Source organism: Drosophila hydei, unplaced genomic scaffold, assembly GCF_003285905.1.
Source record: "Drosophila hydei strain 15085-1641.00,03,60 unplaced genomic scaffold, DhydRS2 tig00000090-arrow-arrow-pilon, whole genome shotgun sequence".
In the NCBI taxonomy this organism is placed as follows: Eukaryota; Metazoa; Arthropoda; class Insecta; order Diptera; family Drosophilidae; genus Drosophila; species Drosophila hydei.
The window spans coordinates 581,176-607,037 of NW_022045662.1; the positions used below are offsets into that span (position 1 = coordinate 581,176).

At 41.8% G+C, this 25,862-nt stretch overlaps 7 protein-coding genes across 9 annotated transcripts; 4 read left to right on the forward strand and 3 right to left on the reverse strand.

The window, feature by feature from the left end:
• The first annotated feature begins 398 nt into the window (after nucleotides 1-398).
• LOC111598187 (pyridoxal phosphate phosphatase PHOSPHO2) lies at nucleotides 399-4,524 on the forward strand. Its single transcript, XM_023313286.2, has 2 exons — nucleotides 399-1,274; nucleotides 4,448-4,524. Exon 1 carries the CDS (start codon nucleotides 454-456, stop codon nucleotides 1,252-1,254), a length of 801 nt encoding a protein of 266 aa, XP_023169054.2. The 5' UTR covers nucleotides 399-453; the 3' UTR covers nucleotides 1,255-1,274; nucleotides 4,448-4,524.
• LOC111598186 (supporter of activation of yellow protein) lies at nucleotides 3,236-15,827 on the reverse strand (the record flags this gene model as incomplete). The annotated part of the gene is made up of 12 exons (XM_023313284.2): nucleotides 15,205-15,827; nucleotides 9,352-12,222; nucleotides 7,463-8,744; nucleotides 7,072-7,391; nucleotides 5,901-5,998; nucleotides 5,683-5,838; nucleotides 5,166-5,615; nucleotides 4,830-5,105; nucleotides 4,446-4,689; nucleotides 4,105-4,348; nucleotides 3,849-4,037; nucleotides 3,236-3,786 (listed from the first exon to the last, which is right to left on the reverse strand). Coding segments are annotated over exons 2-12 (6,639 nt in total), but the record flags the coding sequence as incomplete, so codon positions are not given.
• A 389-nt stretch (nucleotides 15,828-16,216) lies between these two features.
• Nucleotides 16,217-17,455, forward strand: LOC111598135 (pyridoxal phosphate phosphatase PHOSPHO2). Its single transcript, XM_023313196.2, has one exon. It carries the CDS (start codon nucleotides 16,491-16,493, stop codon nucleotides 17,400-17,402), a length of 912 nt encoding a protein of 303 aa, XP_023168964.1. The 5' UTR covers nucleotides 16,217-16,490; the 3' UTR covers nucleotides 17,403-17,455.
• A 794-nt stretch (nucleotides 17,456-18,249) lies between these two features.
• On the reverse strand, nucleotides 18,250-19,966 carry LOC111598161 (CCR4-NOT transcription complex subunit 9). Its single transcript, XM_023313250.2, has 5 exons — nucleotides 19,845-19,966; nucleotides 19,588-19,662; nucleotides 18,860-19,429; nucleotides 18,702-18,793; nucleotides 18,250-18,635 (listed from the first exon to the last, which is right to left on the reverse strand). The coding sequence occupies exons 2-5, from the start codon at nucleotides 19,645-19,647 to the stop codon at nucleotides 18,449-18,451; spliced, it is 909 nt and encodes a 302-aa protein (XP_023169018.1). The 5' UTR covers nucleotides 19,648-19,662; nucleotides 19,845-19,966; the 3' UTR covers nucleotides 18,250-18,448.
• A 71-nt stretch (nucleotides 19,967-20,037) lies between these two features.
• Nucleotides 20,038-21,144, forward strand: LOC111598167 (protein transport protein Sec61 gamma-2 subunit). Of its 3 annotated transcripts, none has more exons than XM_023313255.2 (2): nucleotides 20,038-20,116; nucleotides 20,634-21,144. In XM_023313255.2, the coding sequence occupies exon 2, from the start codon at nucleotides 20,664-20,666 to the stop codon at nucleotides 20,868-20,870; it is 207 nt and encodes a 68-aa protein (XP_023169023.1). In that variant the 5' UTR covers nucleotides 20,038-20,116; nucleotides 20,634-20,663; the 3' UTR covers nucleotides 20,871-21,144. The 3 variants fall into 3 exon arrangements, with proteins under 3 accessions (XP_023169023.1, XP_023169024.1, XP_030078874.1); XM_023313256.2 differs by lacking the exon at nucleotides 20,038-20,116 and adding an exon at nucleotides 20,130-20,168; XM_030223014.1 differs by lacking the exon at nucleotides 20,038-20,116 and adding an exon at nucleotides 20,168-20,224.
• Nucleotides 21,145-21,530: 386 nt separating this feature from the next.
• LOC111598153 (signal recognition particle receptor subunit alpha homolog) lies at nucleotides 21,531-23,921 on the forward strand. Its single transcript, XM_023313238.2, has 3 exons — nucleotides 21,531-21,817; nucleotides 21,883-22,554; nucleotides 22,614-23,921. The coding sequence occupies exons 1-3, from the start codon at nucleotides 21,701-21,703 to the stop codon at nucleotides 23,742-23,744; spliced, it is 1,920 nt and encodes a 639-aa protein (XP_023169006.1). The 5' UTR covers nucleotides 21,531-21,700; the 3' UTR covers nucleotides 23,745-23,921.
• A 313-nt stretch (nucleotides 23,922-24,234) lies between these two features.
• On the reverse strand, nucleotides 24,235-25,784 carry LOC111598156 (26S proteasome regulatory subunit 6B). Its single transcript, XM_023313241.2, has 3 exons — nucleotides 25,684-25,784; nucleotides 25,518-25,598; nucleotides 24,235-25,455 (listed from the first exon to the last, which is right to left on the reverse strand). Exons 1-3 carry the CDS (start codon nucleotides 25,705-25,707, stop codon nucleotides 24,334-24,336), a joined length of 1,227 nt encoding a protein of 408 aa, XP_023169009.1. The 5' UTR covers nucleotides 25,708-25,784; the 3' UTR covers nucleotides 24,235-24,333.
• Nucleotides 25,785-25,862: the final 78 nt, after the last annotated feature.

Consider the following 25,862-nt stretch of genomic DNA (forward strand, 5'->3'; position numbering starts at 1 on the left):
CGTTTTTCAACATGGTGAATTTCCAGTGCATACTTTTGCAGTTGAATATGGTCAGTAGAAGCTGCTGCTGCCGTTGCAAAAGATGCTGTGGTGGAATTCCAATACATTTCTTCGTTGAGGCTCAATTATTTAAAGCAAGTAAAGTATTCCACACCATATATATATATATATATATATAGTATAAATATGTTAGGTAGATATGCATTGATCTTCATATATATTAAATTTCTTAGCTTCCATATGGACAATGTACAATAGCATAGCTGTTGCCAGAGAGAGACAGACAAACAAACATAGCCAATCACAAGAATGAGTGAAACAGAACGATGCATGACACTCTTCTAAATTCTGTTTTGTTCTACCTTTAGCTTTGCTTTCATTTGCTCAGTTCAATATATTTATGTACATAAATACATACATAAATATATAACATATTTTTCAATACACAAAAGTATGCTATTTGGCTCTTTAATACGTTCACCAACTCTCTGGCGATGCTTTGGCAGCCGCAGCAAGCATCGTGTGTTGGTCACATTTGACTTCGACAAGACAATCATTGACGAGGACTCCTACGTAGCGCTTCTTCGCCTGCTGGCACCCGAGTACCACCGCAAGAAGCAGCTGCAGTCGCTAATAAACGATAGCCGCTGGTTAGAATATTTAGAGCGTGTGCTCCATCTCTTGCAGAGGAAGCAACATCTCTCGGCCGCACAAATCGCGAAATCGGTAAGAAAATTGAAGCCGGTGCCAGGAATATTAAATCTGCTGCGTCGCCTGGAACATAATAAAGTCGTGGACATGTGCATATTGAGCGATGCGAATAGCTTTTTCATTACGGAATGGCTGGCAGCGTACGACTTGGATTGCACCTTTCAAGCGGGCGTCTATACAAATCCTGTCTGCGTGCATCCGGAGAGTCAGCATTTGGTCGTAATGCCATACGAACACCAAACGCACTGCGACTATTGTCCAGAAAATCTGTGTAAAGGAGGCGTGATGGATATGCTCATCATGTCGAAGAGTAATGGAGACAAAACATATAGCAGCTTCATTTACGTGGGTGACAGCTGCAATGATTTGTGTGCTATACGGCGTTTGGGTACGTCGGATATTGCGTGCGTACGGTGGGGCGAGGAGCTGCACGACAACCTGTCGGTTTATCGCAAAGAGCTTAAGTGCCAGCTAATCCATTGGCGGGATGGTTACGAGCTGGAGGAGCAGCTCCTGGCCATGCACCATCAGTTGCATTTGTAAATGGAGAGAAATTCTTGTTGGTAAGGCAAAATTATTAATGCTGCTGTTTTATTCGACTTATAAATATGTTTTGTATGCATATATATATTCGTACAATATATATATATATCTATATATATATATACAAAATTATTAATGTATATATATATATATATATATATATATATATATATATGTGGGTGTGTAATTGTATAACTATGTATTTGTATAGTAATTCACTTATTAGGGACTTATTGCATAAAATTCAATGGAAAATTAGATTTTTACCAAATTTTCTTTCTGATTCGTTTAAGTAGACGAAATTGCTATGTGTTACGTTGCGCTACGTAAGAGAGCGGTACGGTAATGTTAGTTTTCAATTTTTTCCTGTTAGCGTTGCCACCACGTTTTTTGTTTAAATTCCTGTTTTACAATTACTTAAATAATAATTCATTCTGTCGTTGCTTGTGCTTAACCTTTCTCGTTTCTTTTTCTTGTTTTTTTTTTTAATATATCTATATGGGTGTTTGTGTGTGTGTGGGTGCACTTTAGCATAAATTACATGTATAATACAATCTTAGGCCTATTTAAATAGTAAATTGTTGTGTTTGTTGTTGCCGCCAAACAAAAAAAATTAAATATATGTATTTATATATGTTCATATGTAAGAAGACACTACTTATATGTACACACATACATAACTGCATATGTACGCACGCACGCACTCACGCTCTCACATACATACATATGCATTTGTATTCTGCGCTTAACTAATTTACATGGCTAACTTACAGCTTAGACAGTTAGTATTTTCGAATTACATATACATACAAAATTTAAACAAACCAATAAAAAATGTAGTTTCGGCCCAATTCATTTATTACATATTTGTTATGTTTTTTCTTTTTTATTATTATTATTATTTTTAATTGTAGCTTATTTAGTTGTATAGTACATTTGTTTTAGGCTTACGACGTACATAAAGACATAATTGTTTTTTCTTTTAGTTGTTTTTGTTTCGATACATATAGATATATCTATATATATATTTCTGCATATCTCAACGAAACACAAACACAAATTATAAAAAAAATACACAATATCCGTTGTCCTAACTTTAAAGGCTGCTGTGTGTGTGGGTGTGTGTGTGTGTGTGATGAATGAGGAACACAGAGAAAGTGAGAGCGAGAGAGACGTTAAAATAAAGTATATGCAACGGTAAATACGATGCGCGCAGTGCTGCACTGTGTGTAAAATTGTGCCACACGCATTTTAAAATTAATAATAAAATACAATTAACTAAAATGCAGCTAATTAATATGTGTAATAGGTGTATTGATGTGTTCGTATGTATTGTGACTTATTGGCTAATTTAAACAAAACTCAACTTAGGCATAAACATACATTGATCTTGATCATTTTTCTTGTCATGTGTGTGTGGGTGTGTGCATGTGTGTATGTATGTGTGTATAACATATTTTCTTCTCTTGCTTAAGTAACATAATTGTGGGCATATTTAAATCAACTTATTTTAATGCATATATAAAAACAATTAAAAATAACAAAAAAAAAAGTTTTAATTAATATATATAAATATATATATAGATGTGTAATATAAACATACGCCCGCAGACATGTACAAAATTAGCTTATTACTTTTTTAATACTATGCACGTGTGAGTGTGTGTGTGTGTGTGTGTGGCGGGGGAGTTGGAGTGGGAAGGGGTTGGTGGGGATTGGGTGGGTCGAGTGGTCTGCTGCGACCCGCGCTTTACTACAAGTCCGTTAAAGTGCGCTTGGCACAATAACGTATGACCCCCACTCAGGCAACAACCGGAGGTGGAGCTATGCCAATTGTTGTTGTTGTTGCTGTTGTCGTTACTCCTGCTGCTGCTGTTGATGCTGAACTTGTAGCTGTTGCTGTTGCTGTTGCAGGTGCTGCTGTTATTGTTGCTGTTGCGGCTGAGTTGGAGTTGTTGCTATTGCTGGCGGGCGTTGTTGTTATAATTGTTGCAGCTGTTGCTTCTTCATTGCTGTTGCTTTGCATTGTTGCCATATCCTGGCTTCTGTGCAGCAACAACTGTTGCTGCGGTGGCAGTCGTTGCTTGCTAGCAGGATTAGCCTCCAGCTGATTGATATTATTGTTATTATTATTATTGTTGTTGCCGCTGCTGCTGTTGCTGCTGGGGCTAAGCGCTGCAACTGGTGCAGCTACTGCTGCTTCCATGGTTGCAGCTCCACCATTCGCTTGCAATTGCAGCTGCAACTGTTCACAATTGTTGCTGCTGTTGGGCGTCGTTGTCCTTTTGGTGGGCTTTGCGCGTGCGCATGGCACGCAGAGCATGGCGCAATGTGATGGCGCAACGGTGATGTGATCAATGCGATACTCGTTCTGCCATTTCACCTTTTTGTGCTTCACAGCGGGCTTCGCTTGGCTGCCATTGGCGCTGCCATTGGGTGACAGCAAACTGGACTGCTGCACTTGAGGCAGACCCTCGGGTCGTGTGGCGCCACAGCGCATACAAATCGAGCAGCGTTCACAGCTCCAGCGTCCTAAAGTATATATAAAATATTAGTATTATCGCATATATCACATAGATATGACGGCCACTTACCCTCTGGCACCGTTTTAATGCCCAGGCAGTAAATGTGATAGCCGCGATCGCATTGCTCGCAGTAGAGCATTTTGCCTGGCTGTTGGCTGCTGCGGCATTTAATGCAGCATTTGCATTCAGCACACTGCCAATTGTAGTTGCGCACGCGTCCGACCATCCGATGCGGCATCTCAATGCAGCTGGGATGCACTGTAAATTGCAAAAATAATCTAACTTAATAAAATTTTCAAAGTTTTCCCAAAACTCTCACACTTGCCTTTACGCCGACAGCTGTAGCAGCGTATAAAGGCTTCGGGCATATTTCGCGCATTCCGGTGCTGACTGCGTTGGCAGACGCCGCAGTTGTTGGACGAGAGTCTGGCGTCCTTTTCGCGCTGCGTTATTAGTTCAGTTTCGCTGGCGGTGTTTATTGAACTGCTGTTACTGCTGCAACTGCTGCAGCGGCTGCTGTAACTGCTGGCGCTGCTGCTGCAGCTGCTGTCGCTGTCAGCTTCGCTATCCTGCAAAAAGTTCAATAGCAAAATGTGTATTAGTATGAATATATCATATATATGTCTGTATACAACTGTTATGTGTATGTTTGCCTCTTTTACTTACAGACTCGGTACTGCTGGCGTCGCTGCTGCTGCTGCTGCTTGCGCTGGCATAGCAGAGGTTGCTTGGTTTGGTCGGATCATTGCTGCGCTGCTGCTGACGGGAACGTTGACTGCGCCGCACCGCTGCTGTCTGCAACTTGCTTTGCGACACTTTAAGACTATCCTGCAGCAGGTGTTGTTCGTCCCGCTGTTGCTCGTCCGGCTGCTGTTGGGGCATCTCCAGGACAGTATTCAAGGGATAAGCTCTGGAAAAAGTTAAGCACATCAGTTATAAAGTTGCACTTATGTAAACAAAATTAGTCTAGAAAGATTTCCAATTCTCATGCAAAATAAAATCTCTAAATTATAGGTGCCTAAATGCTGCTTTCTGCTCTTCTCCTGTTACCTTAGCTCCGCGGGCGTTAGCTGTCGATAGCTGGACGTAAATTGGCCTGGCACCAGGGCCAGAGGGTAGGCGTAGTCGAGCTGCTGAAAGGCTTCATCGTAGGCACGCGGCCCGAGCATTTGCGGCGGCGTCGGCATATTCTCTGCCTGCGCTGCAGCATACACTGCTTCCGTAATGGGCCGATGCAACGCGGTGGAGCTGGCTGCTGTGTGCTGGACAGGAAAATTCATGGTGAACGTTTGCAGATCTAAACAGGCGACGCGCTCCTCCTTTCGCCTGCAACAAAATAGTAGTTAAAATTCACTGCAATTCACAATCAAAAATATCCCCACTCACATCTTGTTAAAGTACACATTCCATTTGCTGGCCGAGAGCATTGCGCGATCGCGTGCTTGCAGGCCACGCCCAGTGCCAACGGTGAGGCCAAGAGCCTTCTGTTTAGCCTCGATTTCACGTAGATGCTTTTGCCTAATATACTCCTTGTACTCCTCGTACTTGTCATAGAAATCGGCATACATAATGTCCAGTATATCGGATGCCCACACAGCCGTAATGCCAAGATCACACATCTTCTCGCTGACCAGACCCTTCTCCTGCAGCCAATTGCGCTCCTCCATGTCAACAGCTCGTCGCGGCAAATCTGGATATTTACGCTTAAAGCTTGTGATGCCCAAGTAGAGTGCAACCTGTTCCTGGATCATGAACGTGTCACGATTCTTAGATGGGCAACAGCCCTTCGGTGGTGGCCAATCATATTCCGCAATACTTGACGCATTGAAATCCGTACTGCAAGAAAGAGGGATTATTTTAAATGATAATTTGAAGATTCGCGTTCGCATCTCGGTCTACTCACTCTTCAGCTACACAAATTTCCATCTTCTTCTTCTTGGGTCGCTTAAGAGCCGAGCCGATTATCGCATCCACCGATTGGCCTTGATTGGAGTCCATTAGGCTAGCGCTGCTCAGCATGGACGATTGCGATTCCTCGTTGTTAAGGAAGTCTGGTTGTCTGCAACACGATTATTAAGTTAGTTAATGAGAAGAGAGAATTACTCTCAGAGGTAAACTTACTTTTGTGGCGTCAGTGGAGGTTCCATGCTCGTTACCGATTGATTACTGTTATTTAGATCGGCGCTCATGCGTGTGTCTTCCTCAAAGACCTGTGGTGACTGCAAAAACATAGAACAAAAACAACAATTAACATTAAGAAACACCATTATTTTGTTTATCTTTGCTTTTTGAATTGATTTTGTTTGTTGCGCCGCCGGCAGCGCCAGCGCCAGCGTCAACGTGAGAGCGCAGCACTGAGAAGAGCGCTTCGCTGTGTGTGTGTGTGTGTGTGTGTGCGTGTTTGTAAGTTCAACGGCGTTGCCAGCATGCATTAAAATCAAAAATGAAACCAAACTGTCTGCATGGGGAAGCGCACATGCTAAGCTTGCTCTCACTCTCCCGCTCTCACAGCGACGCAGCAGGTGTGGTGAAGTTTGCTTCACTTGCCGCTCTGCCCAAAGCATTGCTACACCAATAGAAAGCAAGAGCGTATAAAAAGCGGAGAGAAAAATAACAACAATTTGCAGCTGATTAAAATCACAGGTGAAGAGACAAACAACGCGTTGCTGTTGCATCGCTGCTAACTGCGGTCGCGTGCTGCTGCTGCTCTTGCTGCTGCTACTGGTGCTGCTCTTGTTGTTGTAGTTACTATTGTTATTGTTGCAATCGTATGCATTTTTGGTAGTAGTTGGCAATGAATACAGCGCGCGCGCGCCTTTGATTTTAATTACGACACAGAACAATGTTCGTGTGTGTGTCAGTATGTGTGTATGTGTGTGGGTGTGTTTAGTCTTGTCTATGGATGTGTGAGTTCATTTTACGTAATAAAACATAAACAAGTTGCATTGCAACGAAAAATTTATCATAAAGAGCAAAAGCAAATTATAGAAATAATATATATTATATATATATATAAATATATATATATATATATTTACACACGCACACACATAGGCAACGAGGCATCCTTTGAATGAATCATGCAAAATCTTCAGCTGTGCGTCTTATGATGAATTCTGAATACCCTCTATCCTCGTTCGAGGTATATATAAAGAGAAATTTCTTTGTTGATTTGGTAATAAATATTCCTTAAATTCTCCATTTTCATTTGGATACCAATAGTATCCCTGATTGATTGTAGGTAATAATTAATTCTCAATGGTTTATCTACCTCAGTTTGCTTTACACTTACCGGACTAAAGAAACCCTTAAGCCGTTCCGGATCCGGCTGATGCTTGAGTCCGCCTACGCAACGTGGCCGACTGAGTGCAATCGCTTTGGCAACGGCGCTGGCGCCGCGACTCATGCGCGGCACTCGAGGCTGCGTGCTGTTTGCGTTATTTCGATTGGCCGAGTTGCCGCCGCTGTTACTGCGTGCTGAGCCGCCAGCAGCGCCACCGCCTCTCGAGCCGCGTCCACGTCCGCGTCCGCGCGTTGGCGTCGATGGCGCTGCAACTGCTGCTGGATTGGTGCCAAAGGCGCTCAAAGGATTGCACAGCGTCGAGGATTCATCTAAAGAGAGAAATACATGAAGACCATTGTCAGTACAGAGATTCGGGTATGGCACATGATAGTTCCATTACCTCCAGAGTTATCCAGTGCGCTGTAGTTGTCCTCATCATGTGAATCATGTTGGCTGCCACCACTGATGCTGTTCGTGTTGCTGTTGCTGTTATTATTGTTGTTGTTGCGCAGCTGCTGCGTGGCAGTGATTGAGGAGAAATCGTTGGGCTGAAAGATCACATCCGGCAGCGGATCGGATGAGGATAATATGGTTGTTGGTGGCAACATAGAGCAGTTGTTGCTGCCAAAACTATTGCTGTTGCTACTATTTACAGCTGTTCCAGCAGCAACAGTTGCTGCTGCTGTTGTTGTCGTTGCTGTCGCAATTGCGCTGCCATTGCTGGTGGATGAGGAGGACGAGCACATGGTTAGATCAATTTGGGCTGCCAAAGCATAAGCCATGCTATTGTTATTGCTCTTGCTGTTGTTGCTTAACTCAGCAACAACAGCTGCATATTCTGCTGCTGTTGCTGCGGCTGCCGCTGCTGCTGCTGCTGCAGCTACTGCTGCTTTGCTTTGACGCTTGCGCGTTGCTTTTGCTGGCGTTCCACCAGTTCCAGTAGCTGTTGCAGCTGCTGCTGTACTACGTCGTGTGGTACGCAACAATCGTTGTTCCATGCAACGTCCCGGCGTTGCAATTGCTGACAAGCGTTGCTGCTGTAGCTGTTGCTGCTGCTGCGTGGCATCCATATCATCATCTTCCTGCTGCTGCTGCGGTTGCCCCTTTGAACTATGATTCTCTGTGGCAACCATATCGATGGCCAAACGCTTGTGCAGCAGCTGTACACGCCTCGACTTGCTGCTAGCCTCCATCAACTCAGCATTAGCTGCTGCTTTGCCCGGTGTTGTCGCTGATGCCGCTGGCGTTAATTCGTTCGCATTGCGCTTGGGTCTGCCTCGACGTTTGCCAGTGCCACCAGCCGCTGGCAACGGCGACGATAGCTGCTTGCAACAGGCTGCAGCTGTCACAAGGAATTCCGTCGCCAGCTGCAGGTTGCCATTGCTGTGGGCATGATCAATTGCCGTTGTCGCTGGCATCGGCAACTGTTGCTGCGCCTCCTCTAGCTCCGTATTGAGTATGCGCTCGTGCTTCTGCTTGCGACTGCGATGCGTTGGTTGTTGTTGCTGCTGCTGTTGTTGTTGGTGCTGATGCTCGGGTGGTGTTGTTGTTGTTGCTGTTGTTGTGGCTGCTGCTACTGCTATTGAGCTGACAGCAACTGTTGCTAATGTGTCATTGCTGCAGTTGTGCGTCTGTTGATCATTTTCATTGTTGTCCAGGCGCCGCTGTTTACTTGGCGGCAACTAAAAAGCACAAAATTAAAAGAAAAATTACATTACTTAAATTGTTCACATTATGAATCTGTTTAGAAGTGTATTAGTTAATGCCAAACATCGATACATATCGATAGTCATCATTTGGGCGTTACAGAAACCAACAATCAAGAAAAAGACAATCAAATATGTACTCATGTATGTTAGAAAATCGATACTTATTGATCTTGAGCACATGTAACGATTAAATCGAATATGATTTCCAGAAAAATCGAACATTAAAAGTCGAATTATTTATATTTATATTACTATAACAAACTTAGCTATATTTGAGATAAAACTATCGATAAATATATCGATTTTAGCAAAAGTAAATTAAACTATTTATAATCATTAAAATGCAGTAAATTCGATGACATATAAATATATCGATAATATTTATATTTATCGATAGTAGGTAAATGGAAAGAACGTTATGTTCTAGAATCTCATTAATCGATCTCTCTATAAAATCTTAAATGCTGCCTTTTAACTATCGCCTCTATATATGCACAGCTACACTTAGCAACCCCCTCTTCATTTGTTAATGGCTACAGGGTATATAAATATTTTATTTTTTCTTTTATGGATCACTTACGCCACTGGGAGATTCTGCCTCTGTCTGTAGGTGTTGCTGATGCTGTTGCTGCTGCTGTCGCTTCAAATGATTCTCATTGTTGTTGACTTGTTGCCGCTGCTGCTGCTGCTGCTGCAGCAGTTGCTGTTGTTGTTGTTGATTGTCGGTCTTATGATTTAGATTCAGATTAAGATTTAGATTCAAATGGTTCAGATGATTGCTTAGCGGCTGCTGTTGCTGTTGCTGATGTGGCGGCGTTGGCGATGGCGGCGTCTGCTCCGTTTCGTAGGCACTTAGCATATAGGAGGGCGTCAATTGCGGATGTGGGCTGCCCTCGGGCGTGTCCAGTATCTCAATCGAATCGATTATCGGCTCAGCTACGCGAGCAACACTGGCTGCTGCTGCTGCTGTAGTTGTTGCTGCTGCAGTTGTTGTCGCTGCTGTTACTGCTGCTCCATTCGCCATCAGACGTTCCGTTAGCTGCGGATATTTCGCAGCAGCTGTTGAATTGTTGCTGTTGCTATTGTTGTTGCTGAAGCTCTTGGGCGGCGCTGTTAGTTGGCTGAGCAATATATTGGAGTTAGGTGAGGCGGGATTGCTGCTGCCACTGTTACTGCTGCTGCTATTGTTGTTGTTATTGTTCTTGGTGGTGGCGTTGCCAGTTGCTGTGACTGCTGCTGTTATTGCTCCCTGCATCTGGAAACACTCGACCAGCAAACGATGTTGTGTTCTGCCAGCAGTTGTTGCTGTCGTATAGTTGTTGCTGTGAGTGCTGCTACTGCTGCTGTTGTTGGCATGCGCTGGCGATGAGCCCGGCGAGGGCGATGAAGTCAAATCAACCATATCCACAATATTATGTTGCTGTTGCTGCTTCGATAGCTGTTGCTGCTGCTGCTGTTGCTGCTGCAGCTGCAGTTGCTGTGGTGCAATGCCATTGCTGCTGGGCGCTGGCGGCAAATTGTGAAACATTTTTGGATCATGCTCCTTGGATAGCGCATCATCAATGTCCATATCATCAGAATTGCGACGCAATTCATCAGTTTCGCTATCAGCAATAGATGCTGCTGTTGCTGCAGTTGCTGTATTGCTGTCGCCGCCATTGGTGAGCGTTAGCTTAGAAGTTAGCACCTTCTCTTCGAGAACAGCGCGCACCTTGTGCTTGGGCGAGCAAAGATTCTTGATGGTTAGCTTGAGCAACGGCTGTTGCTGCTGTTCGTTGCTGTTGCCCGTTTTAATGGTCAGCTTGGGCACCAACTGTTGCTGCTGTTGTTCGTCATCATCGAGCTCAATGGACTTGGTCTTGATTGTTAGCTTGGGTATGGATTGAGCATTCTTTGCATCATGCGTCATAATAACCGTGTGCTGCGGCAACTGTTGCTGCTGCAGCAATTGTTCCTGGTTGCCCGTTTTGATGGTTAGCTTTGGTATTTGTTGTTGTTGCTGCTGTTGTTGTTGTTGTTGCTGCTGCTGCTGCTGCTGTTCCTCGCTACTAATGCAGCTACTGCCCGCATGAGTTGTCTTGATCATCAGCTTAGGCACTGTGGGCTGATGCTGTTGCTCGCTGGCTGAGGAAAAGGAGCTGGCGGATGAGCTAGATGCAGAAGCTGGCGATAGACAGCTAATGAGCTGCGTCTCGCTGCCATCCAATTTGGTGGTCTTGATGGTTAGCTTGGGCAATGCGCCAGCAGCAACAGCAACAACAGCCGCTGCTGCTGCAATTGCATTAACCGATTTCAACGGGCTGTGACAATTGCTGGAGTCAACAGCGGCGGCAGCGGCAGCAGCAGCAGCAACTCCTGCATCGGGCATCTTGATGATTAGCTTCGGCACCACACTGCTGTCACGCTCCTCGTTGGCGGCCCGTATTGTCAGCTTGGGCACAATGTGTGGCAGCTGTTCCTCATCGGCGCACGACGAGGAGGAGCAGGAGGACGATGCATCCGAATTGTTGGACATATCTTGTGCTTTGATCGGTCTAATTGTTAGCTTAGGCACAATTCCCTGCTGTCCCATTGCATTAGTTGTTGTTGCTGCTACGATTGCTGCCGCCGCTGATGCTGTTGCCGTTGTTGTTGGCAACTGTGTAGGCAATTGTATGCGCAGCGGCTCGACGCGTCGTTCATCGTTGCCCGCTTGAGATTCGCTTGTGCTGCTGTTGCTGCCGTGTTTGGAGAGCTTAAGTATTAGCTTATGACTACTGCCGCTGTTGTTGCTACTGTTGTTCTCCTCGCCATTCACATCTAAAGCTGTGGCGGCCATTGTTGTTGTTGCTGCTGCTGCTGCTGCCGTTGGTCCACTGCTGTTGTTGCTGCTGCTGCTGGGGCTATATGGCAGCTGCGCATCGTCGCGCAGTCTATGCTGCGGCGGCGATGCTGTGGTGCTGGTTATTTGACCCACCAGCTGATGCTGTTCCTGCGGCTGCTGTTGCTGCTGCTGATGATGTTGCTGCTGCTGCTGATGATGATGTTGCTGTTGTTGGCGCTGAGTTGCTGCTGCTGTCGACACATTCAATTGATGTTGCTGCTGTTGTTGCGACGATGTAGAGCTAACTACCTGCTGCTCCTCCTCTTCCAACTGTTGCTGCCGCTGGATGATGCTGCCGCTGCCGATGTTGCTGGTTGTTGTTGTTACTGCAGCTGTCGTCGTTATGCCGGACTTAGAGTTCGAACCAATGCTAGAATTCGAATTAGAACTGGAACGTGGACTAACGCTGGCACTGGAGCTGGCGCTGTTGCTGTTAATGTTGCTGCTGCTCGTAGAGTTGTTGCTGGAGCAGGGTGGCGTTGCTGCCAGACTAACTGAAGATGATGTTGCTGCTACCTGTACCTGTTGCTGGCGTAAATCATTCATTGCTTTATTCCTTTATCCACACCAAACGCAATTTGCTTTTGCCTAAAAAGATGTATAAAAAACTCCATTAGTTACGTATCTTTAACATGAAACTTATTCAAGCTAGACATATAAAGAGATGCGTTAAGTCAGTTTCTACGCGCTCATCGATACCTTTGCACATTTGAAGCGAAAGTTCTCATAAGCAAAGCCACGCATATAATATTAATCGTTTTCGATAAGTTCTAAGCGAAACTATCGAAAGCTTTGCTCATTTCTAATAGCCAATATAACTATTAATAAAACCAAGTGAACCTTCGTTAAAATAGAATCGAGATGTGAACCAAAAGGCAACCATTGACTAAGGACGGGAAACTAAACCAAGTAGACACGATCTATTGCAGGATAGAAATGATAAAACAAAGCGACTCTTTCAATATTAAATCGATAAGATTCTCAAATGTATTTGCTCGGATTATACTATTGATAGATAAAAATGCATAGGTAGCGTTTGATAAATATCGAGAAGCAATTATCAATTATCAAACAACATTTGAATCTGATCGGCCTTTGAAAATGTGTCTGATTATTGTAATAAATTTATTTTTATTTGAAATGTTCGTAATTATATTTTTCATGTGAAGTGTAGAAATAATTTAAATCCGGCTCGGACTCTGGCCATTAGATCAAAATTGGTGTTTAAGGTATATAGTAGGGGGAACAAAAATCTTCGTTAGGCGTTATTTGTTTTTTTTTTTTTTTTGATTTTTTTGGGTGCAAAAAATTGTTTTGATGTTGCAGTCAATATTTGGGCCACTCTGGCAGCCCATGAAAGACCAATTGAGTCTGTTCCGTGCGTTGGCCACGGGGGGACGGATACCGGGCACAAATCTAATATTGATGCCTGTCGCTGCCGGTAAATGTCGTTTCGGATTGATGGAACATTTTATGATGGCATTAGCTGGCGCTTGGCTACTGTTTCGTGTTGTCTACTGTGAGCTGAAGGATATGAAATCAACGAAACGACAACATTGTGTGTCCTGCGTTGCATGGAATGAAAAGAATACGGATACGGAAACGACGACGACGACAACAACAACAACAAATAATACAACTACTATAACTACAGTAATGACGGACGATGCAACAACTAGCCCGACGGATCAACATGAGGAAACAAACGATGAACACATGCTGATCGACACTGATTCAATGTTCGGTGACGAGACGGAAGCGATATTCTATTGGGGATGTCATCGGTTACATAAACAAGGACCGATATTTCGATTTACCCGATTACAGTTGGAAGAAATGTTGCGTATGGATCAGGATGAAGGCGATGGTAATGAATACTCAGACGATTCTGACGAGGATATTATTCAACATAGCGATGACGATAGTCAGAGCAATAGCGATGATAATGGTCAGAGCAATAGCAACAACGATAAAAAACATATAAATTTAGATATCAATGAAAATAATTAATTTATATACTTATATATCGACAACTAAATATCCGATAAAAGAGCTCCAGCCAAATTCAGACAAGAGTTAACAGTTTTGTCTGCATTTGTAGTTGTTTGTATGCTTGCTATGCGTTCTTATAATGATTATGATAAATGATATGCGTGCATGTGTGTGTGCATCTCACATCATTGAGCACACGATCCATTAAAAGCGGTGTATGGGTACAGAATACAACCAAGTAATAACAGTAATAGTAATAAGCATAATAATAATAGTAAGCGGATTTTTGCACCACAAAAGGAGAACGAACTCAGCCGCATGCTCTTACATACGCCGAAAGGCGCACACATGTAAGCGAACAAACACACACGCAGACACTCATTTACAAACAATATATACACAACACAGTACTAAATTTTTTGATATTTGACCAAGGGTTTCGATCAATTTTACTAGCTTATATGCTATTATTTAAGTTATTGTAATAAACTAAATAATGCATATTTCGAAACTATAAAATTTACTCAATCTTCTGCCCTCCGCTAAAGTTTTAAGTATATGTGTTTGTTGCACCGTTACTTCAAAGTACCGCCTCTATGATTGGCCATAAAAAATACATTTTACATCAACTAGCGGCAATTATATGTACTAATACACATACACATTTGAACGCGTATATGTATTGTTTTGTTTTCGTTTTACTCTTGCAATCTCGCTATTTACGCAAAGTAACAGTAACTTAAGTATCAAGCGCACACACACAGAGTCGCCGGTAACCAAACATAAAAGTAAAAAGTAAACGCAATTTGCTTATTGTTTGTTATTTATAGCAATAAAAATAAGAGAAAAAATTGACGATGGGAATATTTGAATAAATGATCAAGATTTTAAATTTTATTACGAAATTTAGTCTTAGAAATTGCCGCGTAAACAGTATGGTAAAGGGAAGCTGCGAAAAGAAACCAACGACACCAACGTTGTTAATAATATAGTGCGTAAGCGTGGAAACATGCGCGGCACACAGCTGTCCGTCGCGAGCGAAAGAAATTGAGAAAACCGCGCCACATTGGTACGCACTACTATTACAACAACAAATGGCAGCGGCTGCGAAGTGGTGTATGTGTTGGCAACACTGCTAAATTCACCAGGCCCCGAGACAGAAATTCACCACATCGCACACACACACATTCGAACCAATACCAGCATGAGAGGCAATCGCCCGTGCCGCTGCATGGAGAAAAATATATACATGTAGTACTCGTGCACAATGTACATACACACACATTTACGCACACACACACACATGTAATACTTTTATACATGCATCTGCATCGTTGACCCCCGCGCAACTGACGACAGCGGCGCCTATGCAACAACAAAAATTAACAGCGTCAGAGCCAACAACAAATTCAAGCACAACGCGTCTAAGGCAATGCAAAAAAAACCAAAAAATATATAAAACCAGCGAGAAAAAGTTGAAAAGAGAAAGAAAAAACAGTAAAACTCAGCTAGCTAGCAAAAGACGCCGAAAACTGACCCAACAACAACAGCAGGCTGGCTGGCAGGCAATAAACTCACCATGCGGCAAAACGTCAGACAAAAGAAGATGGAGTAGAAGTTGAGCGCCTTCTCTTTGCATGCAATTCGCGTGTATATTGGTGTGCGCGTGTCTTTGTCAATGTGTGTTAAGACATGAAACATGTTTTGTTTTTATTTGCACAATTTGTAAACATTTCGTTGCACTTTTTCGTTATATTTATTTAATATACAAAAAAAACATTGTCGTACACATTGATGAGACTGTAGTCGGTACAAATTACCCGTACTTGTACTCGTCTCGAACACACACAAACACAGCACACACCGCACACAAACATACACACTACACACTACACACACACAGCACACACGCACAGCACACTACACCAACAAGCGCAGCGCTCGGTTGTCCCACTTTCCGTGTATTGGTTTCGTACACTTTTCCACGCACTTTTTAACGATTGAACAGCAGCAGACGACGACGCATAAATTTGTTATAAAAAAATAGCGTTTATTGTTAACTGTTTCAACTGATCGTACGAACATACGCAATTTTAATTCGGCGCGCACCTATCGTTTTAACAAATCATTATTAAATGTATGCTCTGCTCGCTGTCTGACAGTGTTTTTTCTTTTTCGCTTGGAATATAACACTACCGTACTCGTCACGACAAAATGGAAATGAAAATTTAGGGTTGCTAACCGTGTATCGATACATCGATATTTCAATGGTACGACTTAAATGCAGGCGATACCTTAAAATTTATGTATTGCATATTTAAAATTGAATTGGAAATTGTATATAAATCTTGCAAGAAATAATGTATTACATATTTAACGTATCCAATATTTCGTTGTGAGGCAGCGAATAAAAACATATATGATTAGATAATTGTCATTGAATTTTTATCTGGTATTTATTAATTCGATAAATTATTAAGAAACAATGGGATATTTAAATTAATGTTTGTATCAAAGATTTATATAAAATAATAATTTGTAGTTGTTGAGAAAACATTTTTGGAATGTAAATTTTTTTAAATCGAATTACACCCAATGTTAAAGCTTAATGCTTATCGATAAATTGCAATTGAATTCAAACATCGAACAAGGGGCGCTTCACACCATTGCCGCTGCCGTTTAAGGTGGCCATGCCAGAAGCTTCCAGTCGGATGGCAACGCCGACGCTAATAAAGCTATTGTCAAAGTTGCCCAAAGCTAAATCCAAAATACATACATACAGCAAAAGCAGAAGCAAAAGTTAAGTTGCTGGTGCTGCCCACCAGTGGGCAATTAAATACCCATTCAAGAGGCAGCAGTTGCATATGCATTTGCAAAAGTCAGTCAACATGTCTACGGCAGCAGCAGCACCGTCTGCCCCAGCAATCTCTTGCGGGCTGGGCAAGCAGCAACGCCGTCGTTTGGCTGCCTTCGATTTTGATCATACAATTGTATCCCAAAATACGGACACAGTGGTACGCGACATGCTGCCAAATGAGCTGATTAGCTCCAAAGCGCTCACTGATCTAATGGAAAGCGAATGCTGGACAGAGTATATGGCCGAGATATTTCGTTTGTTGCATGCGCAACAAGTCCAGGAGTCACGGATTCGCGATGTTATACGCTGTATACCGGAGGTACCTGGATTCGTGCGTTTGATCAAGCATTTGCAGAAGCGTCTCAACTTCGATTTGATTATCATTAGCGATTCAAATAGCGTCTTCATTGATGAATGGCTGCGCGCACACAATTTGTCCGATAGCTTCAAGGCGATCTTTACGAATCCCGCTAATTTCGATGAGCATGGCCAGCTCCAGGTGCGTCCGCATCATCAGCAAACCGATTGCAAATTAAGTGCCAGTAATTTGTGCAAAGGCCGTGTGCTGGAGCATTTTGTCATTGAGCAGGATCTGCGCTTCAATATACGCTACGATCATGTCTTTTACGTTGGTGATGGCAACAACGATATTTGTCCCGTTTTGAGGCAGCGCGCCTGCGACTTTGCTTGCGCCCGTCAAGGTTTCGCCATGGAGAAGCATCTTATAAAGAATCGCAATAAGTTGAAGTTGCGCGCTCAGTTGCTCATCTGGCGAAATGGTTTCGATTTGCTCGAGCAAATGTGCGCATTGCCACAGCTCCAGGGACACTCAATTGAATCCCATAATTTGGAAACGGAGATTGCCAGACGTGCATCTACTGCAGCAACAGCTGCTTCGTCTGCTCCACCGGAACAGTAAAATGTCTAACAAATATAATACACCCATACACAAACATACACATACACACACACACACATTTATATATATATATATATATATATATATATATATATATATATAAAATATAAAATATATATATTGTGGGTAGTCAAAAACAAAAAATATATACAATCAGTTATAAATCTTCAGACTATCCACATATATATATATATATATATATATATATATATATATATATATATATATATATATATATACATATATACATGTATTGGTTGATTTTTGCCATCATTAAATCTTTGTTGTGATCAATGTTTATATATATATATATATGTGTATATATATATTATGTATATTTATATGTAACTATTTGTAGTTTAATGCACTCGAACGTAAATGTAAAAGTTTTTTGTAATGTATTTTTTGTGCTCGCAGCGATTTGCTTTAATTGTTGTATGTTGTAATTAATATGAAAGATATATATTTGTATATATGTGCATACATACGATTAACCCACACAAAAGTCAAATAAATGCATTTTGAATGTTGCAACACAAACACAAAAAAGGAAAAAACTGGAAGGAGAACCCATTTACTTATAGTTAAAGAGTTTATTAGCAGCAATTAATAATATATACATATATATAATATACATATAGAAATTAGATGAGTAAACTAGAGCTAAATGACTTGTGCATATGGAGAGGAGCTATAACTTTATTATTGTTTAACTTTCTTTTGTTAGCTTTGCAAACGTTCCAATTAGCTGTTCGTTGAGCTTTACAGTGTATATATAAATAGTATATATAGATCATTTGTATAATGTATCCATATAGTATACATGTGTAAATACATCAGTTAAGCAGCTAGTACATGTATATATATATATATATTATATATATGCATATAGTTTTGTTAACGCAGCTAAATGCATGGGCCATATCCATATTCAACAAGGTTTCTTACAAGCTAACAAAATTAAGGTTGCTTAACTAACAAATTAGGAGGCTGCTCCTGCTGCTGCGGCTACTGTTGCTATTGCTATTTGTTTAGAGGCTGCTGTTTTAGCTGCCCGATGGTGACATGCCAATTTGTCGAGGATCTGCTCCAGGTGGCTGTACCGCATTTGGTTCCAAATTTTTAATGAGCATCTGCAGCCATTGTTTGGTGGATTTATCATCTTGCAAACATTGTGTAAAAGTGCCGTCGCGCAACTGATCTGGCAGGCACTGTCCCAAGGCCTTGCGAGCGCTGAACAATTAATGAAAATTATTTATAAGTAGTGCTAATACAGTTATAGTTAATGTGTATACATACCGTGTATTGTCAGAGAGTCGTAAATAACAGCGTACGACGTGCTTTAAAAGGCGCGCACATGGCTCCTTCGACAGCTGTATAACCATCTTGCCCTGCACAGGAAAGAGCGAGACAGAAACATGTATATATACTATTGGGATATATAAAATTGGACTCACCAATGTTATGGCTACGTGTGAGAAACGTTCATAGGTCTGACAGATATATGACAATCCCGATTCATCCAGCAATATTTTCTGTATTATAAATGTGGCCACAGTTTTGCTTAGCTCCGAGCCGCTGTCCATGATTGTGAGACATAGCGGCACAATCTCAGTGGTTAACAGAAATGTAATTACCTCCTGTTCATCAGTCTTGACCAGGGCACCAATAACGCCCAAGCTCGTCAAACGCAAGTATTCAAATGGTCGCGTTTTCGATACGGTCGATAGAAATGGATACAAATAAAGTGGGATTTGTGCTTGAAGGAAAGCGGTGCGTGTTTCCGGATGCGAGGCGACGCATTGCAGCAATGCTAAAGCATTGCAAACGCGATTCGATTGATGGGCTGTCAATGTGGGCGGAGCTATCGATGGATATATATTTATGATCTCCTGCAGTAAAGCACATGCGGTGCCAAAACTATTCCAAAGCATCGGTGCCAAATCCGTTTCTCGTTTTTTGCTAAGCTCCAACAGTGCCGTTTCACGGGTATCCGGATGAGCCAGCTCAATGATCCATTGATAAACCTGAAAAAGCAATTTTAAGAAAAATATCAAACGCATCTATTGAACATACATGCATATATACACACATTCATGCATATTCACTTTATATTAAAGCAATTACACACATGCATATGCATAATAAACAATACGTACAAATAAAAAAGATAAAAAGTTGTTACCTTTTCTTGCTCTGTAGGCTGTTGTTGTGGATTCATGCAAGGGCTTGGCTGTGCGCTCATCTTTGCCTTTTCTTTCTGTAAAAACAAGCAATAAACCGTTTGAAATAAACTTTAAAAACAAGTTTAGATTTGCAATAATAAAAAATAAAAAAATCCATTAGCGCGCACAAATTGTATCTATATTTTCTTGATAACCATCTTACATTAGCAGTAACGCCAAAATGTGTTTTAATAATATGAAACAGTTTTTTAATTACCTGCTAATATTCGTATTAGCAATAAATCGCCGTAAAATGCAAAAAGCAAAATGCCGAACGAAAAAGTAAAATGTCGGCTACGAGATTTTTTTGCAACAGCTGATTTGCTGTTGCAGCGTTGCCACTAATGTTGTTGAGCACATCTGGCAACGACTAAGCTTCAAAGCAACACTATGCTTTTGACATTTAGACGTGGACAACTGTCAAAACAAATTCGTGCGTAGCAGGCTACACGAACTACGCGAACGGTCATTCGTGTGGAAATTTTCAAAGTAAGCACAAGTGCTTGAGGATTCTAGATATATTTTTTTTGCTTTCCAACTGGAACGTGACATTTATTTGATTCAATTATAAAGTATTATTATTAATAAACCAATTGTGTAAGCTTGAATGACCGTTTGCTGTAAAATTAATACTATGTATTAAAACCTGTGTTGGAGTTACAAAAAAAAGCACTGAGTGGCGCTGCTTGCCGAAATGTTCGATTTCAATTAAAAGGACAGTTATATTGACAATAAAAACTTTTTTGGAAATAAATGAATAAACTGGAAAAGCAGCGACACGTGCAACAGAGTTTCCCAGCGGGTTGATACAGCAACATAAATTTCACCTGTGACGTCGCCAACGTCGTCGGCTGCCACGTCGTCAGCATCGTCGTCGGCGTCGTGACGTTGACGCTGTCATTGGTTTTTTTTTGGTGTGAGAAAGTGCGCTGTCCCACATTCATTTTAACCGATATATCGTGGCGTATAGTAATTGTAATTGTATTCAATTCTAATATGCTTACAGCTCTTCAAATATCGAAGATTTTACGTAGTCATGGATAAAGTTGTGAAATTTGCTGAGCCTGGTCGTGCCTTTGCCAAGGACTCCATTCGTCTGGTGAAACGCTGCACGAAGCCCGATCGCAAGGAGTTCCAAAAGATCGCCATTGCCACAGCTATTGGTTTCTGCATCATGGGCTTCATTGGATTCTTTGTCAAGCTGATACATATTCCCATCAACAACATTATTGTTGGCTCATAAGTCTTGGCATTTGGAACGAGAGAAGAAGCAGCAAGAAGAGATGAACAATAATAATCATCCATTTTACGTAGCATATTCTTTTCGCGTCTAAACAACATTATATATACGTTAATTTTTTTTCTGTATAGAATTACATTCAACGAATGTCCACTTTTTGTAACAAAATTTTTCATGTATGTGAAATTATTTGCGATGTTCAAAATTCCATTCACAAACCATGAACATTAGTTAATAAGCGTCAATAATAATAAAAAAAAATAAAAACGATTTTAAATTAATGTTCTTATCTTTGGGCAGCTTTGGTCAAAGTATTAAACGTCTAATTTAATGTTTATAAATATTCTTTTTTCTTTAAATGTGTTATGTTGAATTAGGCGATATTTTCTAAATTTTGTGTTTCGATCACATTTTCATCACTAACACAGCAGCTGGGGTTTCGACAGGTTTTTGAAAATACTACAAATTGTACTTAGGAGAAAGTTGGCTAAGTTAACTGAACAAATGAAATACTTTTCCATCATCGAAACAAAATTTTGATATATGGTAAATTTCATTTAAAACTTTCTATACATATTAAGAGTACTCTCATACAAAATTCAGTAAAAACAAGTATACAGGGTATTTCATGTTCGGGAATCATTTGACATTTCAAAGTTTTACGTTTAAAACTGTTTTGCATTTGTACAAATATATGTATATATCGATAGCTATCGATGTAAATATCGAGCTCGTGACGTGGAATGTGTTTAGGTAGTTGGTTGGCTCCAGTTGAATTTGTTGGCGTTTACTTTACAAAACGATTTATTGACCAATTAGTACGTAAATAGAAAATGTTAGACTTTGTGGTCATATTCACAAAAGGCGGCGTGGTGCTCTGGAATTCAAATGAATCCGGCAAGAACTATGCATCGTGCATCAACAGCTTAATACGTGGCGTCATTCTAGAGGCAAGTCAATCGAACTGTTTGTTATTGTTATTGTTAATGCTAATTTGTTTTATTTCTCGTTGTAGGAACGAAATACAGAGTCCAAGTATTTTGAAGAGGATCATTTGGCTGTGCAATTTAAGCTAGACAATGAGCTCGATGTGGTTTATGCTGCCGTCTTCCAAAAAGTCATCAAGCTTAACTATTTGGATAACTTTCTAGCTGATATGCAAAGTGCATTTCAGGAGAAATTCTCTGGCATTGCTGCACAGGAGCGACTGGCAATTGATTATGAATTCGAGCAAGAGTTCCGAATGGTGCTTAGCGCCGCTGAGGAGGCATCTGCCAAACAGGGCAAAGCACCCAAAGCAATGCGCTCCTACAACGAATCGCAGAAATCAAAGAAAACTGTTGCATCCATGATGCACGACGATAAGAAGGCGACCAACACAACTGAGAAGCGTGTGAATATACAGGAAAGTCCGCCGGCAAGCAAATCCCAACCTGCATCGCCACCACGTACCAATGAGGATATTATACAGGAAAATCGCCGTAAGCTCCGAGAGAAACTGACGCCTACAAAGAAGGCGGCGGTAGATGTGAAGCCGACCAAGCAGAGTGCCACGGATAGAGAGAAGGAAAAGGCCGGCAAGAAGCCGCGTGTTTGGGATTTGGGTGGCAATTCCAAGGATGCTGTGTTACTCGATCGCTCCAAGGATGCGCCCGAAGATGTACAGCTGCAGAGCATCAACAATGAGGTAAGTTGGCGGAAGATAACTTAACTTGGAGTACAACTAAACAATGACTCCCTTCGCAGCTGGTGGGCACTATGCAGGGCAGGATAAGGGATTTGGATGTGGAAAGCGATTCGGATGGAGCAGACAGCGAAGCCAGTGACGACAGCGAACAGGAAGAGAAACAACAGCAGCAGCAACATCAAAGGCGGACTCAGCAACAACAGCGCAACCAACGCAAGGCCAAGAGCGGCGGCCTGCTATCTTATTTCAAGGGCATTGTCGGTGCCAAGACGATGACGCTGAACGATTTGCAGCCAGCGCTGGAGAAGATGCGTGATCATCTAATATCGAAAAATGTTGCCTCTGAAATTGCAGCGAAACTATGCGATTCGGTGGCCACCTCCTTGGATGGCAAGCAAATGGGCACATTCGATAGCATTGCAAATATGGTTAAAGAGGCACTGACACAGTCGCTGGTGCGAATTCTTTCGCCCAAACGTCGCATCGATATTATACGTGATGCGCTGGAATCGAAGCGCAATGGACGTCCATATACGATCATCTTTTGCGGTGTCAATGGCGTTGGCAAGTCCACAAATTTGGCCAAAATTTGCTTTTGGCTAATTGAAAATGATTTCAATGTGTTGATCGCTGCCTGCGATACGTTCCGAGCTGGCGCTGTGGAACAATTGCGCACACACACAAGACACTTGAATGCACTGCATCCGGCCGAGAAGCATAAGCAACGGACCATGGTACAGCTATATGAGAAGGGCTACGGCAAGGATGCGGCTGGCATTGCAATGGAGGCTATCAAATATGCGCACGACACTAAAGTGGATGTGGTGCTTGTGGATACGGCTGGACGTATGCAGGATAACGAGCCATTGATGCGTTCGCTCTCCAAGCTGATCAAAGTCAACAATCCGGATTTGGTTCTGTTTGTGGGCGAGGCGCTCGTTGGCAACGAGGCTGTCGATCAGCTAGTCAAATTTAATCAATCTCTGGCGGATTACTCATCCAATGAGAATCCCCATATTATCGATGGCATTGTCTTGACCAAATTTGATACCATCGATGACAAAGTGGGCGCCGCCATCTCCATGACCTATATCACCGGGCAGCCGATTGTATTTGTTGGCACTGGACAAACCTATGCAGACCTCAAGGCCATCAATGTGAATGCGGTTGTTAACTCACTGATGAAGTAGTTACAACTGGGACATCTTTAGCGCTAAACTGATTATGTTAAAGTCGATGCCGATGAGCTTGTATCCACGCCCAATTAAGTAGATGTGAAACTAAATTCCTGGACACATTGTTAAAAACCCCAAATGAGCTCGATGTTCCAACAACTGACAACAACAACCAACAACACCAACAACAACAACTGTCTTACAGTTCGTTTAATAATTGTTTATTTTTTATTTCATTATTATTTTTGATTTTCCATTTATGTTTGCTTGCTGTGCGTGTGTTTATACAACAAATAAAATGCACATTTTTTATAAATTTGCTGCTTGTGATTTAAACAACTTATAGTAGATGTCTGTCTAGATTTGTTTTAAAGTTCAAATAGTTTTGGAAATCATGAAATTTAACTCCAAGTTGCTTTAAATATCAGAAATAAGAAAAATAGGCTATTCACTAAATGAACGCCTTGAAATAGCCCAAGTTGCAGAAGTCTAGAAGTCTTATAAGAAGATATTTTCGTTTTATTATATTATTATTATAATTCTTAGTAGTTGAGGGTTACGATAAACGTGAATGAAGAACAAAAATGTATTTAAGCTTAGATGTCTATTTGTAGAACTCGTGCTCCTGTTCGTCTTTCTTGATGTTGTTCTTGTAGCCCTTCTCGAAGTCCTTGGCAAGGACAATGTAACGATTCTCGCGCACTGCATGCATGCCCGCCTCCTGGCAGATTGCATTGATATCAGCCCCAGAGATTTTATCGGGACGTGCAACAAACTCCTCAAGATCCACATCTTCGCTGAGGTTCATTTTTGATGTGATTGTGGAGAAGACCAAACGTTTCTGTCTACGATCCGGTAGCGGGAATTCAATCTTACGATCCAAACGACCAGGACGCAACAGAGCTGGATCCAATGTATCGGCACGATTCGTGGCCATAATCACCTTTACATTGGTCGTTTGATCAAAGCCATCCATTTGATTTAGCAGCTCGAGCAGAATACGCTGAACTTCACGATCAGCGCCCGTCTGGGCATCGAAACGTTTAGTGGCAATTGCGTCGATCTCATCAATGAAGATAATAGCTGGCGCATTTTCCTTGGCCAAGCGAAATACATCGCGCACCATTCGAGGACCCTCACCCAAATATTTCTGCACAAACTCAGAGCCAACGACGCGAATGAACGAGGCTGTCGTATGATGTGCCACAGCTTTGGCCAACATAGTTTTACCACAGCCCGGTGGACCGTACATCAAAACACCACGCGGCGGATCGATGCCAATTTGTTTGTATAGCTCAAAGTGTGTCAGCGGTAGTTCGACAGCTTCGCGAATCTCTTGCTTTTGCATATCCATGCCACCAATGTCGGCATAGCTAACGTCGGGCTTCTCATCTGGCTGCAACATTGATATGGAGCTATCCGCTTCTGGTGGCAGGACATCAACTAAAGCATTGCTATGCTTGTGCAAGGCAACCGAAGCGGATGGCTTCAGTAGCTCGCGATCGATGGTGGAGAGGATGCGTACATAGTAATTGGAGCCGGTTGTGGAACCAACAATTCCTGTATTCTGATCAACAGCTTCCAGAAATTGTCCAATTACCAATGGTACCGATTGAATACGCTTCACCTCTTCCTGTGCATGCAAATATTCCTTTTTTAGATTACGTTGCTCATCCTTGATGTACTCCTCTTGCACCTCAATGAATTCCAAAGTTTTTTGCAATTTCTAAACGAAATAATGATCAATGTAATGAACTGCAGATTAAGCATAACAGAAACAGGGCCTACCTTATAGCGCACATATAAGTCGTCCATGTCTAGTTCATCCAACAAGCTGTGCGCATCTTTTGGCTTCAATTCAACTTCATCCTGACAATAGGGGAACATTAAAAACAATATAATATTGTATTTAAAATAATATCAATAATAAACTATGGGTTAGCACAATGCTTACTCTCTCAGCCATTAATATATCCATTTTGTACTTTTTATTTTAACGTTCCGGTTGAAAATGAATGGAAGAAAAGTAAATGACTGGCCAAAAACAAGTTGAAATAAGTGATGGTGATGGTCAACATATCGATTAGCGCTACAGTGACTGTCAAAAATTTGGCAAGTATCGATATTTCATAA